This window comes from Phasianus colchicus, chromosome 35 (genome assembly GCF_987193195.1).
Source record: "Phasianus colchicus chromosome 35, bPhaCol1.hap1.1, whole genome shotgun sequence".
NCBI lineage: Eukaryota > Metazoa > Chordata > Aves > Galliformes > Phasianidae > Phasianus > Phasianus colchicus.
Genome location: NC_143470.1, coordinates 1,101,236 through 1,121,868, shown reverse-complemented (window position 1 = coordinate 1,121,868; position 20,633 = coordinate 1,101,236). Strand labels below are relative to the sequence as shown.

General features: G+C 48.4%; 1 protein-coding gene across 3 annotated transcripts; it reads right to left on the bottom strand.

Annotated features, from left to right (window-relative positions):
- Nucleotides 1-9,884: 9,884 nt before the first annotated feature.
- Nucleotides 9,885-18,481, bottom strand: LOC116241876 (uncharacterized). Of its 3 annotated transcripts, none has more exons than XM_090129012.1 (5): nucleotides 18,350-18,480; nucleotides 12,213-12,285; nucleotides 11,904-12,030; nucleotides 11,343-11,441; nucleotides 9,885-11,231 (listed from the first exon to the last, which is right to left on the bottom strand). In XM_090129012.1, the coding sequence occupies exons 2-5, from the start codon at nucleotides 12,234-12,236 to the stop codon at nucleotides 10,024-10,026; spliced, it is 1,458 nt and encodes a 485-aa protein (XP_089985138.1). In that variant the 5' UTR covers nucleotides 12,237-12,285; nucleotides 18,350-18,480; the 3' UTR covers nucleotides 9,885-10,023. The 3 variants fall into 3 exon arrangements, with proteins under 3 accessions (XP_089985138.1, XP_089985139.1, XP_089985137.1); XM_090129013.1 differs by having other exon boundaries at nucleotides 9,885-11,228; XM_090129011.1 differs by having other exon boundaries at nucleotides 9,885-11,441; nucleotides 18,350-18,481.
- Nucleotides 18,482-20,633: the final 2,152 nt, after the last annotated feature.

Here is a 20,633-nt window from a genome sequence, read left to right as displayed (position 1 = left end):
ACTGGAAGGAGCGGGCCTTGAGAGCAGCCCTGTGGAGAAGGACCTGGGGGTCTTGGTAGACGAAAAACTTAACATGAGCCAGCAGTGTGCCCTTGCGGCTCGGAAGGCAAATGGGATCCTGGGCTCCATCAAAAGAGGGGTGGCCAGCAGGGACAGAGAGGTGATTGTTCCCCTCTGCTCTGCTCTTGTGAGGCCCCATCTGGAATACTGCGTCCAGGTCTGGAGCCCCCAGTACGAGAAAGACAGGGAGCTGTTGGAGAGGGTCCAGAGGAGGGCCACGAAGATGATCAGGGGGCTGCAAAGACAGGCTGAGGGAGCTGGGCTTGTTCAGCCTGGAGAAAAGAAGGCTGCAGGGTGACCTCATTGCAGCCTTTCAGTACCTAAAGGGAGCCTGCAAACAGGAGGGGAATCAACTCTTTGAAAGGGTAGATAACTGCAGGACAAGGGGAAATGGTTTGAAGTTGAAGGAAGGGAGATTTAGGTTGGATGTCAGGGGGAAGTTCTTTACGGAGAGAGTGGTGAGGTGCTGGAACAGCTGCCCAGAGAGGTTGTGGATGCCCCGTTCCTGGAGGTGTTCAAGGCCAGGTTGGATGAGGCCCTGGGCAGCCTGGTCCAGCATTAGGTGGAATGGTTGGTGGCCCTGCGTGTGGCAGGGGGGTTGGAGATTCATGATCCTTGAGGTCCCTTCCAACCCTGGCAATTCTGTGATTCTGTGAATTTTTGTCAGCTGGAAGGGGTGGAAGGACTCACGCTGTTCCCAGTGGTAGCTTGTCTCTTGAATTATTGCAAGAGGCAACAAAGACTATTCAGCTTGAATGAATGTCTTAAAGAGTGTGAGGCAGTTTATCTGAAGTGTTTCTTAAAGTAATTTTATTTCTGGTGGCTTAAGGGATGCTCAAAATTAGTCTTGATCTATTAGTGCCTGGGAAAGCGCTCTGTATGAAAGTGAAATTTAATGTTGAGTTGATAATATTGTGGGGAATGTCTTCATGGTAAAGGGAGCTTGACAGCAAGTTGTCAATGAGAAGAGGGACTTGTCTTGAATGACATTTGGCATCTACAAGAAATGGTTTAGTAGCTTAGTGGGTAGTAATGGTGACAGGAGGATGGTTGAACTAGATGATCTTGTAGGTCCTTTCCAACCTTTGCTTCTATGATTCTGTCGCTGTTACCTGAGGAAATAGGCGACTCCCACCTTGGTTCAGCCTCCTTTCAGGCAGTTGAGCAAGGTGATACGGTCCCCCTGAGCCTCCTCCAGATTAAACAACCCAGTTCCAGGGCCTCAATGTCTTTCTTGTGGGCCTCAATGTCTTTCTTGTAGCGAGGGGCTGAAAACTGCACACAGTGCTCAAGGTGTGGCAATACCAGTGCTGAGTACAGGGGGACCATCATCCCCCTGGTCCTGCTGACTACGCTATTTCTGATAGAAGCCAGGGTGCCGTTGGTCTTCGTGGCCACCTGGGCACAGTACTGGCTCATATTCAGTCAGCTGCCAATTAACATTTCCGGATCCTTTTCCTCCCTGCAGCTTTCCTCTGCCCCAAGCCTGTAGTGATGCATGGGGTTGTTGTGACCACAGTGCAGGACACAACACTTGGTCTTGTTAAAGGTCATACAGTTAGACTCAGTCCACTGATCCAGCCTGTCCAGATCCTTCTGTAGGGCCTTTCTATCTTCAAGCAGATCAATACTTCTTCCCAACTTGGTTTCATCTGCAAACTTACTGAGGGAACGCTCGATCCCCCTTTCCAGATTGTCAGTAAAGATAACGGGATGCAGACGCTGAGGATGTCATCATTCTTGTAATGGGAGAACATGTCCCACCACTGAATGTGTGCTGCTTTCACAGCATGGCTGTGGTGCCACGTGGGCAGCAGTAGGGCCAGGCTCTTGTAGGCACAGGCTGCTGACAGACCCACAGATCAGTTGCCAGGAGGCTCTAAAAATTAAATTTATTTCAGTTGCCTTTGTGGCGGATGCATGGTTTTAGCAGAGGCAAATCTTACCTGCAGCTGGTCTTTGCAAGAAAATCAAGAGAAAAAAGAAGAGTTTTGGGTGCTACACTGGAGACCGGGGTTGACTTACAGACATGCTGTGCTGATGCTGAGTGGAAAGTCTGGTTTAGTGACAGCAGGTACAGACAGAGCTGAGGGACTAAATGGTTTTGCTGCCTGAGTCTTTATTGAAAAGGACTCCAGGCCTCACTGCTTGGGAAGAGGGTTCAAGGAAGATGATGAGTGCATTGAGAGGCATTTCATGAAAGGCCATGAGGACAAATGCAAATGTTTTCTACAGCAAGGCTCTATCTCTGACCGGGGCAAAGGCTGGGGCTGCCAGGCTGAGAGCTGCCCTGTGGAGAAGGTCTTGGTGGGCAATAATCTGGAAAGGAGGCTGCCAGTATGGGGAGGCCAGCAATGTGCCTCACTGCTCTGCATGGCTATTAATCAGCAGTAATTACATTAAACATCCCCAAATTGTGTCTGTCTTACTTGTGATAGTAATTATGAAGATCTCCATATCCTTCTCTCAACCCATGAGTGAAGACCGTGGCCAGAAGATGGAGGGAAGGCATTATCTAGAATGCTGCCTTCAGATTTCATATCCCCAACACAAGAATGATGTCAGCAAGACAGAGAGGATGTGAGAAGGATCACTCAAGATGGTCAAGGCTGGAGCTCTTCATCTGCCCTGGGGAGAGGCTGAGGGAGATGGACTTGTCCACCTGGAGAAGGGAAAGCTGAAGGGGATCTCATTGCAGCCTGCCAGAACCTATGAGGAGGTGATGGACAATACAGAGCCAGGCCCTTCACCATGATACATGCTGGGAGATAAGAGAACATGCGGCTCAGCCTACACACAAGTGTTGGAAATACCCAAATAATTTATCAGAATGGCACCTCTGATAAAGCGAGCAGAAGCGCAAGCAGAAAGCAGCATCATATCCTTTATGCCCTATTACCTGGCACTTATCTTTTCCTCCCCTGGTTCCTGAGTACTTCAGGTTCAAATCCTCCCAGTGCTCAACTGAACATACGGATACTGGCTAAACACAAATTGTTGCTAGCTATGCACATAAATTGCTAATTATTTAACTTCTCCGTAAATTTTCTATCACTCTGTCCAGCACCAAGAATTGCTCTTTCAACATAATGAGCCTACTGATATTCTTGCCAAGGAGTTTTGAGTTGTAAAGGCATTATCCCGCTGTTCAGGAGTGGGATGTCTAATTATCTTTAACGAACTCATCTTTAAGGCAAGGCTCAGAGGTGTTGCGGGTGGCTGGACAGACGAGAGCTGCAGTCTTTGTACCCATAAATTACTCCATCTGCCTACCGAGCAGTGTGAAAAGTCATCCGAAGGACAAGTGATGAAGACTCTCAGAGACCCCTGATGAAGTAAGAAGACCCCTGGAACAAACCGTTAGCACCGACCAAGGGCGCTAGAGAACAGCAGAGACCGTGGAACCAAATCTGCTCCACGCAGAAAAAGTGGTGCCCGCTGGCATTCATTGACGCTTGCTGGGTGTTCATGGAGAACAAACAGTGGGTGTGAATGCAGTGACGCGGTGGGTGGTGCCTCTCGTGGGTGGAGACAGTGGGTCACCTCCGCTGCTGCGCATTTCTATGAGCGTGGAACGCAGGCATTGTTCATTGCTGGGGAAAAAAGAAAATGCATTGCTAACGGTGGTGTTTTGTAGCAGAGAATTTGCTCTGTTAAAAAGTGTCATTGTGCTCTTTGTACCCGCTGTGGTTCCCCTGCAATTAAGAGGCAGTACTTCTGAAGGAACAACGTATGCATGCCAAGACGTGAAATGGCCATGCTCCATACCTCTGCACGTTCGGATTCCAGGATCACAGGATCACAGAATGGCCAGGGTTGGAAGGGACCTCAAGGATCATGAATCTCCAACCCTCCTGCCACATGCAGGGCCACCAACCTCCTCATTTAATGCTAGACCAGGCTGCCCAAAATCTGCTATAGACTTTTCAAGTCCTTGTATTTCAAAGCCATCACCACATTAGAATGAAAGACAATCTAATTTCAATATATATAGCTATACATAAAGTATAAGCAATAATGGAAAATGAGTTCTTTCATAGGACAGCTGAGGTGTCTTCAGTGTCCATCTGCTCAAACCCTTGCCCGTGCAGGGACACTCAAACGATTGTGCCCATCATCATGTCCAGGCAGCTTCTGAAGATCTCTGAGGATGTTAGGAAAAGCCCCACCTCCTTTTTGACTCTTATCTAAAGCCTCCAAGTGGGTATTTTTCAATTCCCACTCCACCAGTCCCCAGATACCCTTTGGGGATCCAACAGACAAGATCTTCCTCTGGTGGCACTTTTAGTGCTACCCGTTGTTCGGTCAGCAGTCAGCTTGATTGCTCACTTGTTCTGAGGCTTCTGCTATCCCCTGAACTACAGGGCAGGGCATTCTTCATTGTGCAGCCCCCTCTGAAGGTTTTTGTTCAGATCTCCCTGCAGCTGAAGGTCCCTTCGCACACAGCTGCCGCCCTGGCTCAGGCACTGGGCTCCAATTCCATTTCCTGCAAAAGCTCTCTGCATTCCCCCTTGTATTTGCATCCCAAGAGGGAGAGGATGAGTTTGTTGGTCAGACAGCAGCAGAGAGCTAAGCACCATCACCTGGCTCACTCACATCTTATCCCAAAAAGGAACAGGGGGAGAAAATAGAATTAAGAGGCATTACTTTTGAAGGAACAACATATGCATGCCAATTAAATTAACTGAAATGAGGTTCACCGACTCAGTGCTAAGCACACCATGGGGATCCTGACACAGAAAGCCAAACCAACTGCTGGGTAGATTGTCTTAGACACTGACAGTTTAGTAAGGTCATGTAGAAATACATGAAGGATGAGGAAGATTAAGTACACAGCAAAACAAACACAGGGCAATGCAAGTACAGGAGAAGATGCATTTGCTATTAATTCACACTCTGAAAAACTCTTGATATGGCAAATCACGGACATTCCATTAATAGTATTTTGTTATTTCAGTTGATGAAGAGGTGCTCACAATCTCAGTGTTTTTAGGCAGAGCACCGCTGTCCTACCGCAGGCACCCAGTGCCACTTCCATAGGCTGTAGTTACCCGTTACCTACCACTTGTTACCTGAGAAAAGAGCTGGACACCCTCCTCAATATCATCTTCTTTCAGGTAGTCGTACAGAACAATGAGATCTCCTCTCAGTTCCTTTTTCTCCATAAACAACCTCAAACAACCTTTCCCTGGCAACTCCTATATGTGAATTTCTGACGCAGGTCAGGCAGTTGTTCATTCTGACTGCCTGGGCACCTGACACCCCCAGGTCCTTTCCTGTCAGGCACCTTTCCAGCCACTCTTCCCCAACCCCTTACAACTTCATGGGGTTGTTTTTGTCCAGGTGCAGCAACCAGCACTTACTCTTGCTGAATGTCATATGATTGGACTCGGCCAACTGATCCAACCCATCCAGATTCCCCTGCCTTCCCTACCTTCAGGCAGATCAATAGGTCCACCTAACTTGGCATTGTCTGCAAATTTAATGAGTGCACTCACTACTCTCATCCACACCACTGATAACAACTTTAAAAACGGCCCCCAAACTTAGCCCTTTTGGCACAGAGAATCACGCTATGAGATACTGACATCTTAATAAAGAAAATCAGAGAGACAAGCTTCCATGAAATGCTCTATTTCTGGATAGCCAAATTTTCCCTTATAACATCACACCTTCTTTACCCTTCCATGTGAGCATATATATATATATATATATGTAGATACATATAGTTGTACATATAGTAAATGCATGTCCAGTCACTTAACAAAGCACCTTTCCCACCAGCACTCTCACTGGGGAAACTCATCTGAGGAATTTCTGTATTTCTACTGTCTTTGTATTTGGATTTTTTTTTTTTTCTTTCTTCCCTTTGTTGTCTTCCTTGTGCTCAGGACAAAGTATTTCAACAAGTCTGGCTGCCCTCCCCATCTCTGGATAGTTCCATCCCCAGCTCAGCTTTGGCTTTAGTGGCTCCATTCCTGCACCAACAGGCCAAGTCTCCATCTGTTCCCAGGGCAGTCTGTTCCCCTTCTGCACTCTCTGCACTTCCTCTGCTGTCTGAAATCTTTATTCAGGGATCCTTGATGACCTCCTGCCAGGCTGTGCTGGAGTCCCTTCATGTCAGACAGGCAAGTTGACTCTGAGAACGCTGTACCTGAAGATCCAAGATAGACCCACTGAAATCTTGCCTTCCTGGACAGCCCGAGTTCAGACTCAACTAAATAATTTCAACGCTCCTGCAGGCAGCTGCGACAAAGCATGAGAAGTAGACCCAACTGGTTTGCAGCCACAAATACTAACCTCCTTCCTTTGACAGTCATTACAAGTGCTTTAAAAGGCGAGGGAATCTTTCTAGGGATGATGCAAGTTTCCAGGCATATTTCTGACTGCAGCTGGAGGTCTCTCTCCCTGGGAATGAAAATAACCTCTCTCCATTCCACTGAATCCCAAAGGAATGAGTGTCCTTCTCTCCCTGTGGATACCTTACTATGGCACTATCCTATGAGTGGAACCACCTGGACTGATCTCTCACTTCGTGGGCTTCCAGTCACTGCCCATCCTTGGCAGACAGTGCCCACGGAGAACTCCTGGAAGCTCCAGACAACTCCATATTCCTTCCCTGGAGGATATCTTCTGTCCTGCCACACGTGGGACTGCCACAAGGATGCACCTCAGTGACCATTCACCATCTCTGCCATTACTGGGCAGCAACAGACTACTCCTAAATCCTACCTTCAGTGTCTGACAGCACACAGTGCTGTGATGAGCTTTTTCTCTTCCAAATCCACGGAGCAACAAACTTTCTGTGGTGCAGCAGCTCAGCCCTGTTGTTGGCACCAGCTCCGAAAGGAGAGCCAAGTCTTCAGGCAGCACGTTGTGGAGATCAGATTTAATAAAGCAGACGATAAGAGCACCGACCTGGAGTTTGTCACGGCCTCAGGAGCTAGCAGAGTAGTTTCATTCCTCAGCAGAAGCAGAATGAATGCAAACATTTCTCTAATAACACAGTACGTGCTGATGGCAATAAAGGTAGGCAATAACTATTGTAATAAAGATGATGGAATAAGGATGAGGTCTGCCTCAAAAATCATTTGTGGAGGGAGAGGATAAATGTATCTCTATTACGAAACATCTGTAAAATCACGTTCTGAAGAGCACCTCTGAGCTCCTGGTTCCTCACGCTGTCTATGAGGGGCTTCATTGCTAGAGGCACCACTGAGTACAGAACTGCCACCACCAGCTACAGAGATGGAGTGGAGATGGAGGGGGGCTTAATGGAGGCAAACACAGCAGTGCTGATGAACGGGGAGAGCAGGGCCAGGTGAGGGAGGCTTTGTGTCGTCCGTACTCAGGGAACATCTCCAGCACATCACAAAAGATCTGCACAGAGGAGAACAGAATAAAAAGACAGCACCCGAATGCTACACAGACGCCAGTCATAATGGCTCAAACTCCCCTAAGGCAGGAGTTTGTGCTTATTGCCACAAGCTCAGGAAAGTCCCACAGTGTGGAGGCTTGCAGATGGCCACAGCGTTCATATGACACGACAGTGAGAAGGGGGTGCTGTGCTGTAAGCAAGAAGAAAATGAGAAAGACCTGGGCAACACATCCTGAAATATTCCTGGTGCCCAAGAGAGCAGTGGCCATGGCTTTGGGGCAAGTGGAGGAGATGCAGACCAGGTTGAGGAGTCCAGGCGGTGGTCACAGGCTACGGCTGTGATGAAGAGGCTGTAGTCCAGGAGGGCAACCAGGCAGATGCCCAGGAAGAGCTGGAAGTGCAGGAGCTGCAACTCTCGTGTGTCTGCAAGTGTCAGGAGGGAGAAGTCTGTGATGGAGCTGCTGTTGGACCTTTGTCGTCTCCGGACACAGTGACCTACTTATGGAAGGAAAACCAGTTTTTTTTGTGAGGGTGTACTTCTCTGAAAAAAACAACCTACCTCCTTTTTATGGAGACCTTTGCAAGACCCTTGCCTGAGCTCTCGTTGGTGCGAACTGAGGGTGCAATAAGGATCGGGAGACTGGTGGGGACTCTGAAGGAGTCCTGCTGTCAACAGGTAAACAGAACTTCAGTGTGAACTCAGATTCAGTTCACCCATGATAAAACGCTCCTCAGCATGGTTACTCCCAGTTCACCTGACCGAAGAGCTTTGTGGATATGATTTTAACTATTTCTACTTGCTCCACCACAACTGAGAAGTGTTTTTAAAGCTGAAATCTGTAGTGCCCATCAAGCCAAAAAAAAAAATTAAAAAAAATAATGAATCCGGGTGCTGAGAGACAAAGGGAGTGGCATACAGCATAGAGGACAGCTGGTGTGTCCATCAGTCTTGCTCTCAGCTGCCCTGTGCTTGCACCTCTGAGGATGTGTGAACTCAGATGTTCCCCTACATGACTCTGGATGCTAATGAGAGCACAGGAATCCAGGCTCAAGGTGCAGAACTCTAAATTTTCACGTACCTGAAGAAGATCTCAGCACCCCCTTTCTTGCCAGGTACACAGAAGTCTCACTGCAGCTGCCCACATACAGCTTCCAGCAGCATTTCCATCTCATTAGCACTTAGACGACTTCTCCATCAGGATGCTGGATTGCAGAGCTCTTACAGCAGAGCTGTGTCCTTGTGCAGGGCAGCCTACAGCACGGTACAGCACACCAGGGAGAGTCTCAAATGCCCTAAAAATGTGCAGTCCTGATATGAATCGGTTGTTTCCCCACCCCAAACACAGCATTTAACAGAGCCCAAACCGTAAGGACATAGGATGCTTTTCCTCCACTGATGTATATGCAGGACGGAATCTGCAACATCAGTGTCCGAACTGCAGCTGAATGCTGACCCCAAAGCTGATGAATTCAAAGGCACATTGTAGGATTCCAAAGATACTAAGGATGGAGATCTATGCTGGAGATGGACAGCAGATCACAGGGTTGCTACGGGGGAAAGAGATGCACTGCAGTTATGGCACAGAGGTGCCCATATCCCCAGCCCCATGGCATTTCTGGGGGTAGCTCCCTCTCCCTGATTATGTCTCTGCTGCCTGCAGATGTCCCTGTCACTATCTCTGTCCCCACAAACCCTCCCTGCTGTAGACTCACAGCTGCTGTAGACTCAGCTCTGCCTTGCAGAGCATTCCTGGCAGCAGGGCGCTGCCCAAGGCTATTTCAATGTGGGCAGGTGCTAAGGGCCTGGTGACACTGCACATGCAATGGCAGTGCTTTCTATTGGCACGGGGGCAGAAAGGAACTCGCGGGGGGAGCGTAAGGCTTAGGATTCTCAGTATTTTCTTGGACATTACAGCCTCTATTTTCACTCCTGAGGCAAAGAAAACAGAAAGGAGAGACTCAGGAAAGCCAGACTTGAAGCAGGTAACCCCTGCATCGTGCAAAGCCCCACCAAAAGTACACTGGGGTCCTGTGCAGTAGAGAGTTCCCTACTCCATGCAGCAGCCTTTGGCAGCAGAAGGCTCCTGTCCAGGCTGGGGGGCTCCTTCCCAGTCCCCTGGGCAGGCTGAGTGCTGAGCCTGGCAGGCATCCCATTAACTTCATCCCAGCCAGATCAAGAACAATTGCACTTGCTCAGAGGAGGTGTGGCCATATGGGCTGGGTGCAGGGAAGGGAGAAAAAGACAAAAGCGAGGACAAGAAGCTGAAAGGGCACAGAGGGAAATTCCCAATTGTTCTAAGGGGAAAATCATCACCACGACTGGGTGTCAGTGCTGAGTCAGGAGAAACTGCTGATCTCAGGGTCAAGTTGTTCCTGTTCGGGGCAGATGATGCTTCTCCAGAGGACCCTTCTGATACAAAATCCTGTCAGAGCAACACTGCTGCACATTGAGGCATCGCTGGCCTCTGTAATCCCTGCCTCTACCTCTCCTCAGGACTGCACACTGAATACGTTCGCTGTCAAAAGGAGATTCTTCTTTACGGGCTGAGGGACATTGCTGAGAATGGGGATGCAAAAGAAAACTGTCAAGCACGGTCTTTTTCACACTCAGGACACTTGTAGTGTTTGTCTCCTGTGGGGATGTGAAGGTGGGAGAGCAGCATGGAACTCCTTTTGTAGCCCTTCCCACACTCATCACATATATAGAGTTTGTCTCCTGCGTGGATGTGCAGGTGGGAGATGAGGTCAGAGTTGCTCCTGAAGCTCTCCTCACACTCACAGCATTTGTAGGGTTTCTGTGCCCTGTGGGTACGCTGGTGAATCATGACTTGGGAACTGCTTTTGAAGGCTTTTGCACACTCAGGACACTTGTAGCGTTTTTCCCCTGTGTGGATGCGCTGGTGGACCATGAGTTGAGATTTGCTTTTGAAGCCCTTTGCACACTCAGGGCACTTGTAAGGTCTTTCTCCGGTGTGGATACGCTGGTGGATCATGAGTTGGTAACTAGTTTTATAGTCTTTTGCACACTCAGAACACTTGTAAGGTCTTTCTCCTGTGTGGATACGCTGGTGGCATTTGAACTCAAAACTGCTCTTGTAGCCCTTTCCACAAATGGAACATTTGTAGGGTCTGTCTCCCGTATGGATGCGCTGATGGGTCATGAGGTGAGAACTGGTTTTGTAGCCCTTCCCACACTCTGGGCACTTGTAGGGTCTTTCTCCTGTGTGAACCCGCTGATGGATCACAAGGTGGGATCTTCTTTTGAAGCCCTTTGAACATTCAGAGCATTTGAACGGCCTCTCTCCAGTGTGGATGCGCTCATGGATCAGCAGGTTGGAACTGCTTCTGAAGCCCTTCTCACACTCAGGGCACTTGTAGGGTCTGTTGTCCGAGTGGATGCGCTCGTGGTAATCGAGCTGAGAACTGCTCCTGAAGCTCTTCTCACACTTGGGACACTTGAAGGGTTTGTCTCCCGTGTGGATGCGCTGATGGACAGCAAGGTAGGAATGGTCCTCAAAGCCTTTCCCACAGCCATTGCATGGGCTCTGCCCATTCTTCTGGCAGACCTCCTCGCTGCTCAGCTCTTTTGGCTGCTTTTGACCTTTGCCGCAGTCCAGGGTTTCCCTCCATCTCTTTCCTGGATGGTTTCCCAGAGGCTTCTTCAAGTGCTTCCCTTGCTCCAGGCCTCCTTGGAATTCCCTTCCAGCTTTTCCAGGAGAGAGATCACCCCACGGACTTCCGGATACACCACTCTCCTGCAGATTCTCCTTTAAATTTGTGATCCCATCACCTGCTGGATGACAGAGGAAACCCAGAACTAGCTTATTGTGCCCAAAACATGCACCAGCTGATCCCACAGGGGCTTTTGCCAACCCCAACCTCCTCCTTTCCTCCAGCACCTCACCTGGGCAGACGTCTCCTGCCATGTCCTTCAGGCTGTGAACATCTGGGATCCAGGGATCTTCCCCTCCTCCAAGCAGGGAGATCACCACAGGTTTAGATGCTTAAATGATAGAAATGGTGGAGATGAAAGCATTTCCTTGATTCTGGCAAAGCTGCTTACGCAACACCTCCACTGTGCGTCCCCTCCCTTCTTATGAAACCACAACCAGGGCCTGAGTGACACGGGGCCAACACAGACTGCCTTGCTTTGGAGTACACTCGGAATTTCCACCTCTGAGAACTATGCTGGGGCTTTTCTTGACAAACGTGACACACAGCAATGCAAGGGAAGCATGCAGGGCGCTGATCCTCCCCCTCCTGACTGATGCCAGAGTGACAACTGTCACATCTGAGTCTTCCATCAGAGTGGTGAGCATACAAATGGCTTCTGAAACTCATGCATTTTTATGAAGCATTAGTCAGCAGGTAATTTTAACGTATTTCATCACTGTCCTGCTTGCAAAGACCCATTCTGTACATCCCAAGGTGCCTGGACAAGTAGGAATGGCAGTAGAGCCCTCACCCAGCGAGGCTATGCACTCGTAGGTCTCCAGCATCACATCCCAGTACAGCGCTCGCTGCGCAGGGTCCAGCAGCGCCCACTCCTCCCTGCTGAAATACACGGCCACATCTGCAAAGCTCACGGGCTCCTGTAAGCAAAGAGGCTCCTTGCTGCAACCACCTGTGGCCTGGGGAAACAGCTTGTCGAGGAGAGAAACCCCAACCCCAGCAGCTTCTCTCCCCGGCTCACAAACGCTGGGCATCTCATTCTCCCCCTGCAAGGCACATCTCTTGCACCTCTGCCTCGATGGCTGCTTCCCCAAGCTCCTACCTGGGATGGATGTGCTGTGGCCATTTGCTGCTCTCCTGCAGGGTAAGACAGTTGCAGGTGAAAGGCAGGCAGCCTGTGGGGGGACAAGAGGAACAGCAGGGCAGTTGTGAGGGAATGCAGCAGTCCTCATCCAACTCAGCCCTTCCCAGCTGAGGGATGAGGAAGAGAACTGGAAGCAGAACAGAACTTGTGGGTTGAAATACCTATTGACTTAAAACAGGACAGAAAACAGAAGCAAAAATACAACTGAATAAAAAAAGCGTGTATACATAAATATACACAAGGCAGTTTCTCACCATCCACTGACAGACCAATGTCCAGCAAGCCTCAAGCAGCCTCCCCCCCCCAGCACCTCCCACAGCTGTCTTTTCCTTCAATTTTTTCATCATACTATTTTCTACCCCTGCTCCTTTTTGGGATAAGATGTGAGTGAGCCAGGTGATGGTGCTTAGCTCTCTGCTGCTGTCTGACCAGCAAACTCATCCTCTCCCTCTTGGGATGCAAATACAAGGGGGAATGCAGAGAGCTTTTGCAGGAAATGGAATTGGAGCCCAGTGCCTGAGCCAGGGCGGCAGCTGTGTGCGAAGGGACCTTCAGCTGCAGGGAGATCTGAACAAAAACCTTCAGAGGGGGCTGCACAATGAAGAATGCCCTGCCCTGTAGTTCAGGGGATAGCAGAAGCCTCAGAACAAGTGAGCAATCAAGCTGACTGCTGACCGAACAACGGGTAGCACTAAAAGTGCCACCAGAGGAAGATCTTGTCTGTTGGATCCCCAAAGGGTATCTGGGGACTGGTGGAGTGGGAATTGAAAAATACCCACTTGGAGGCTTTAGATAAGAGTCAAAAAGGAGGTGGGGCTTTTCCTAACATCCTCAGAGATCTTCAGAAGCTGCCTGGACATGATGATGGGCACAATCGTTTGAGTGTCCCTGCACGGGCAAGGGTTTGAGCAGATGGACACTGAAGACACCTCAGCTATCCTATGAAAGAACTCATTTTCCATTATTGCTTATACTTTATGTATAGCTATATATATTGAAATTAGATTGTCTTTCACTCTAATGTGGTGATGGCTTTGAAAATACAAGGACTTGAAAAGTCTATAGCAGATTTTGGGCAGCCTGGTCTAGCATTAAATGAGGAGGTTGGTGGCCCTGCATGTGGCAGGAGGGTTGGAGATTCATGATCCTTGAGGTCCCTTCCAACCCTGGCCATTCTGTGATTCTGTGATCCTGGAATCTGAACGTGCAGAGGTATGGAGCATGGCCATTTCACGTCTTGGCATGCATACGTTGTTCCTTCAGAAGTACTGCCTCTTAATTGCAGGGGAACCACAGCGGGTACAAAGAGCACAATGACACTTTTTAACAGAGCAAATTCTCTGCTACAAAACACCACCGTTAGCAATGCATTTTCTTTTTTCCCCAGCAATGAACAATGCCTGCGTTCCACGCTCATAGAAATGCGCAGCAGCGGAGGTGACCCACTGTCTCCACCCACGAGAGGCACCACCCACCGCGTCACTGCATTCACACCCACTGTTTGTTCTCCATGAACACCCAGCAAGCGTCAATGAATGCCAGCGGGCACCACTTTTTCTGCGTGGAGCAGATTTGGTTCCACGGTCTCTGCTGTTCTCTAGCGCCCTTGGTCGGTGCTAACGGTTTGTTCCAGGGGTCTTCTTACTTCATCAGGGGTCTCTGAGAGTCTTCATCACTTGTCCTTCGGATGACTTTTCACACTGCTCGGTAGGCAGATGGAGTAATTTATGGGTACAAAGACTGCAGCTCTCGTCTGTCCAGCCACCCGCAACACCTCTGAGCCTTGACTTAAAGATGAGTTCGTTAAAGATAATTAGACATCCCACTCCTGAACAGCGGGATAATGCCTTTACAACTCAAAACTCCTTGGCAAGGATATCAGTAGGCTCATTATGTTGAAAGAGCAATTCTTGGTGCTGGACAGAGTGATAGAAAATTTACGGAGAAGTTAAATAATTAGCAATTTACGTGCATAGCTAGCAACAATTTGTGTTTAGCCAGTATCCGTATGTTCAGTTGAGCACTGGGAGGATTTGAACCTGAAGTACTCAGGAACCAGGGGAGGAAAAGATAAGTGCCAGGTAATAGAGCATAAAAGATGTAACACCGTTTCTGCAAGCTCTCTTGCTTGCTGGGCGCCCGCCATTGCAATCGTGAATAAAACCTGCTTTATCAGAGATACCATCTTGATAAATTCTTTGGATATCTCCAACAGACACCGTTTTGCCTAAATTTCCCTCTGCTGCCATCTGTCACCCGGCAACAACATGTAAGGGAAGATCAGTGGGAAGGTTCAGCCTCTCTGTAAGAGAGGTCTTGGAAAAGTCTGCTGAGGAGACACAATCTGATTTTCGAGTCGAATATGTGATTGCAATTCTACACAATCCAATTGAAAATTTCCAGGTCATGTACTTATATCAACTGGCAATGGTGTTGCAAACATACACTGATGATTTTGCTTTTGTAGTCTTGAAACCTGTTCTCAAACTGCTTTATCAAAACAGATACAGATGCCCCCCTTGTGGGCCTGGGCGAGTGTTGGCACTAAACCTCATGTGGAGCTGATTCGGGGATTTCTAAGAGTTTGGAACCACACGGATCAGGGATTGTGTGTAACCCTCCACCAGTCCTTTAAACAAGGGATAAGATTTCACTGAATACAACTCCATCCAGCAAGAGATCACAGTATAGATACCCCCTATGTTGTGTTTCTGGCCACCTTGATATGGGTTACATAATGAACCTTACCATGTGAAATGCAGATTTTCTCCTAAAGAGGGTTATTCTGAGACCTCTCTTTGGCCTGGCATAATGAGTTTCACCCTGAAACTGAACAATAGCTATTTCTTTGAGTATAGAATCAGTGACGATCTATCTCTACCTCAGTTTGAAGGGAGGGACGTCAGCATCTTCCACTCACTGCTACATTTCACCCACAGGACAACACAAAATTGAGTTCTGCAAGTCATCCTGGACGATCGAGCTGTCCTGCCTAGTCATGCCTTTCCCTTCAACCCCTTTTTTCACCCTTTCAGGCAACTCGATTATTATGAAGTAACTCAATGGTGCAACTCTTTCATACCGCACTCAACTTCCCAACACTTTGGGAAACAGTCCAGGAGACTTATCTAATATCCAATGGATGTGGCTGCTAGATAAACCCATCATAAAGCCTCTAGAATATATAAATTCCTCTCAACAAGATGTTTCTGACATTTTTCGGTGCCAGAGTCATCAGTAGTACTGGACCCGGAGTTACACCTGCAACGTGGTCGTTGGAAAGCATATGGATTTCGATGAGATGCATGTATGTGTTGGGGTTATCCCTCCTACAGCTTCAGAAATCAAGATCCTCGATGTAACCATACTTGCAGTGATACCTTAGATGGCCTCAACTTTGCTTACTGCGGGGTACACTGCACACACTGTCCTCTGAAAGGTACACTCCTCTTCGCAGAACCAGAAATTCACGTTGTAAACTGCAGTGATGCTTGGACTCGCCAAACTGGTGCACATCTCACACCGCTTGGATTGGCGTGGGGATGTTAAAATGGAAAATTTGATTCATATTTGACACTGGAATGACAAGCAGGGTTGAAGTGTGGGACAGCAATACCTTCACTCTGCCTGAATGGAATACTGAGGTTTACTGCCCCTTGGAAGCAGACATGCTGACAAGCCAAATCCTTATCCCTGAAAGAGCTGGGTGGGCAATACGTGGAGTTGAGATACCTAACTATTATACCACCGGACAGGAAATCTCTTTGATGCTTGAAAACATATTTGCTTCATCTATCAATCTGAGAAAATACAAATTTCTCTTAAAGAACATAACCTGTTGTCAAATTGGACCAGATACGCTTTGGGGAAATTAAACTTGTAGGTACCAACAAGTATCAAAAATGGTACTGCAGAACTGATCAGCACTTGGTATGTTGGCACTTAGAGAAAAGGTGGTATGTGGCATGTTACACTTAATTGAAGGGGAATGTATTCAGAATACTAACACAACATTCCCCTTCAATTAAGTGTAACATGAAAGAAATTGCAGACCAGACTTCTGAACTATTCCAATCACTCCAACCAGAAGACCAGTTCTACAGGCATTTGCCCACATCCTAGTTTTCACCCTATTTTACAGTAGGGGACTGTTTTACAGTTTGGGACTGGCCAGGTGGGGAAAATGACTGGTGTCAGTTGGGATAACCTTGTTAATTGGATTTGTATTCTTGATGGTTGGCATGGTTGTTGTTAGATGCACGATCACTTGGCTGCTTTCTTCTGCCTCTTCTCTCTTTACTCCTTCTCTGTTCTTTATGTTTCAATCACTACTTTTGCAGGTGAAGATTAGACCCTCCTTTCCACCAGACTTGTAAGATGGCAAAAAGAAAAATGGCTTACAAATATTGAAGTTATGATTTTAAGTATTCTCCTATTTTTACTGACTGCGATAGTCATAGGTGATATAATTTCCAGAATACCTTTTTTTCCTTTCTTTTCTATTATTTTTGTCCTCTTCTTTCCCTCCCCTCATAGTCTCTCTCTCTCTTTTTCCTTTCTTATCCTCTTTTTTTCCCATTTCTCCCCTCATTCCTTCTCTTCCATTACTCTACCTGCTATATTCAGATCACCGTATTCTTGAGGTGCTCAAGCCATGTGGTGGACAGTCGTGGACTAATGAAAAACACCTGACTGACTTTCCGTGATACGCGTGGCACGTCTCCAACACCTCCAGGACACAGCGCTGCCATGACAACAAATCACAGTTTGCAAAGCACAGGATCCTGTGAAATTACTTTGTCCAAAATGCAGGCTTTCTTTCCAGCATGGCAGTTTTTGCTACAGATTTATTTTACGTAACGTTTCTTATTGCAAACTTGCTTGTTTGTGATTTTGGGACAGTGTAGCTGCAAACACAGCAGGCATAAAAGGGTGCACGACCACCTGCTTTCCTCCTTCACTGGTGAGCCCAGTGCCAGCACTGTTTGAAGCGGACTGGTGTTCTCCTTCCTCTGTCCATCACTTTGTCTCTCATTCTTTCCCTGCTTTTCTCCATTTCCTCTCTTTTCTTTCTTCTTCTTTCTCTTTTTCCTGTCTTCTTTTACTCATTTCTTTAGTGGCCATTTCCTAAATTTGACAGGGAGGTAACAGCAGTGCCAAAGTGTTCTCGATCCACATCACTCATCGTTATTAGAAAGTTGCCCAACCTAGCCTAGAAATACTTAATTGTTTTTAGAAAGTCGTGTAATTTTACATCAAGTAGTTGATTGCCCGCTGTTAGAAAGTTCAGTAAGCCATTTCATACTATTCCTCTAATAAACTGTCTTGTGTTACTCCTCTGAGTCACTGTCTGACTCCACTGTGCCAGCAACTCCTGCCAAGCAGGGAGTGCCCTACATGGGAGATGGGATAAATCCACCTTCCTCACAATCCACAGAGGGAGGGACGGGAGAAGATGAACACCTTTCTCTTTCAACACAACAACACCAGGCCCCACAGCAGTGAAAGCCACGGAACACGATGCCAGCCTTGGCTGGACTGTCCTTCCAACACCCACCGCGCAGTCTGGATTTGGCACCTTCTGACTGTCATCTGTTCAGGCCGATGAAAGATGGGCTGTGTGGGCAACAGTTTCCTAGCAACAGTGCCGTCATAGCAGCTGCAAAAAATCTGCTGGTGCTGATTTTTACGAGCGTAGCATGCAGGCTCTTGTTAATTGCCGGTGAAAATGCATGGGTAATGGAGCTGACTACGCTGAGAAGGAATATTTTGCAGCTGAGAATTTGCTCTGCCAGACAACGTTACTGCGCTCTTTGTATCTATTCCAGTTTCAACGGAAATAAAAAAAAAAAATACACTGCTTTCAGAGCGACCTACGTGTATCGTTATCACCGCTACCACTTCATTTTTCCTCTTCTCTCTTCCTTCTCTCTCACTCAACAGCTTTTGTCCCCAGCCACGCGCTCCTCTTCGCTTCCGACACCCCCGAGGCGTTTCGGACCCGCAGCGCCGCGCCGACCGGCAGCCCCGCACGCACCGACCGAACCCGCACGCACCCACGGGACCCCCCCCGCCGCTCGGACATCCCCGCTCACCGCAGCTCCGACCGCTCCGTGCGGTGCCGCAGCCGCTCCGGACGCCCCGACCGCCGCCGCCGCGCCCCGCCCCGCGCGTCCCCGCGGGAGGAGCTGAGCCCCGTCCGGCCCCGCGGCCGTGAGAGCTCGGGGGGAGTGGGAAGGATGGGGGGATGGTGGGGGAGGCACTCCGGCGGGAGGAGGGGTAGAGGGGGAGTTCAGGAGCCAGCAATCGTTTTCCGCAAGCGCTTTCCCGGTGGATGATGCTGCTGAACGCACAGCGACTGTATTTCAGCAGCGAAGGAAGGACGAGAGGAAACTGAGCGGCACGGGGAGCAGAGACCTCAAGGATTGTGTTCGGGGCCAGAACAGCTCTGGCAGCGTTCCGAGGAGAAGAAAATCTGCTCATGTTCTAGCAACGGACATCTGCTGCTTGAAAGAAAGAAGAAAGGTTCATTATGGCCTCACATAGTGCTGCGTTCCTGTTTGCAGCCAGCCCAGAGACTGCATAACCAGAAACCAGGATGGGGAGAAATCACTGGAATTGGGGAAGGCACCCCACAAGTCCAAAGGGCAGCAACGACGAGCCTGCAGCCTGTGCTCTTAGATACCAAAGCACATTTTCTCCATGGAACATTGCCACTCGGAAGCAGAAATCCCAAAAAAGACATCCAGGATTTGCTACTAAGGGAATCGGTCCAGTTATGGCACAAAGCACTGCACCCAAGAGAGAGGATAAAGCAGAGGAGGAAAACGAAAATCTAAAGAGGATGTTCTGATAAATGGCTCAATTGCAGTCACAGCCATGATGTGAAATTGAGTATCATTTATGTCCATGCGGAGCGTGTTTCCTGGATGCTGTGCATATGACAGCCATGGATTTGGCTGCCTGCTGTGGCATAGGTTTTTTTTTTTTTCTTTTTTTCCCCAGAGACGGGGCACAGTGAAGCAGCACCTCTCATCATGGGGATAAATAAGTAAAAATAAACCTAGACACATGCAAGTGGAAAGGGAAAGCATATCAGGCCTCGCCTTCAGCACGTGATCTTTGACTTTTCCCAGCATTTGGGAATGACTTGGTGATTCTGCCTGGCTGAGGTGCTGCTCTGACTTATTAAGGTGTAGCAAATAGCAGTTTCAGCACTGTTTGCTGCACAGCAAGAACCATTTGAAGAGGACAAATGGGAACGTTTCATATCCAGAGCAAGCTGGGAAAGCCTCGCTTCCATTGTGACAGATCCTCGATCCATTAACAGGCGATGTCTGCAGTTCACATGTAAACTACCAGTGCCTTTTTAATCACATATTTTTCCATTACACACTCAAAAAAAAAAACAACAAAAACAACAGAAGGCTGCAGCACAGCTGAAGAGCTGAGCAGAGAAATCTGCCTTCACAGCCTGCAGTTGTCCCCAGGACAAGCAGCCCTCAGGGATATCCTCTGATGTTGTAGCATGGAAACCCCCATCTGGAAATGCCCTCCTCACTTACACTGAAGAAAAATGTCCTTCTTTTCTATAACAGAGAAACTGTGAGAATCCTCCTGATGGATCCCACACACACTGGGATGTGCCAGCTTTAGCAGCTCCCCTCCAAGAAATGCAGCCACGTGGCCCTCCAGCAAGAGGCTTACAGTATTAAGGACTTTGAAGAGTTCCTCACCAGTGAACTCTCTTCATCCTTCCACTTCTGACTGTCTCTAACCACTTCTGTCCTTCAGTGCTGAGTGAGGACAGCAGTCCTGTCCATCAGTCCTGGTCTCACCCGCCCTGTGCTGGCTCTTCTGGAGGATGACTGCGTGCATGCGCTCCCTCGAAAAAATCAAGGTTCAAGGTGCAGATCTCCAACCCACCAGCCCAGCTCACTGTCTCTAAGATCTGAGCTCTCTGCTCCTAGACAGAGACAGAGAGGGCTCATTTCAGCTGCCTGCATAAAGCCATTCAGCAGCATTTCCATTGTATTATCACTGAGGCATCTTCTCCATGAAGCTGCTAATAAGGACAATAATAAGGATAATAAGGACACGCTGTGGGAGCGCATGCAGGGCAGCCCACAGCCTAGCAGGTAACATTAGGATATATTAAAAATGGAGTGTCAGCTCATTTGCAATTAATTCATATTATAAATACAGCATTTTCCAATGCCCTGGTTATCAGGAGGGGGGACATGGATGATTTCGCTCCATTGGTGTATCTGCCTGAGAAAACCTTCAGCATTCGTGTCTGAGCTGCACATGAATTCTTCACGCTCCTACCATCCAGTAATTCCAAAGGCAATTCATATCAGAGTTATGTGGGCTAGATGC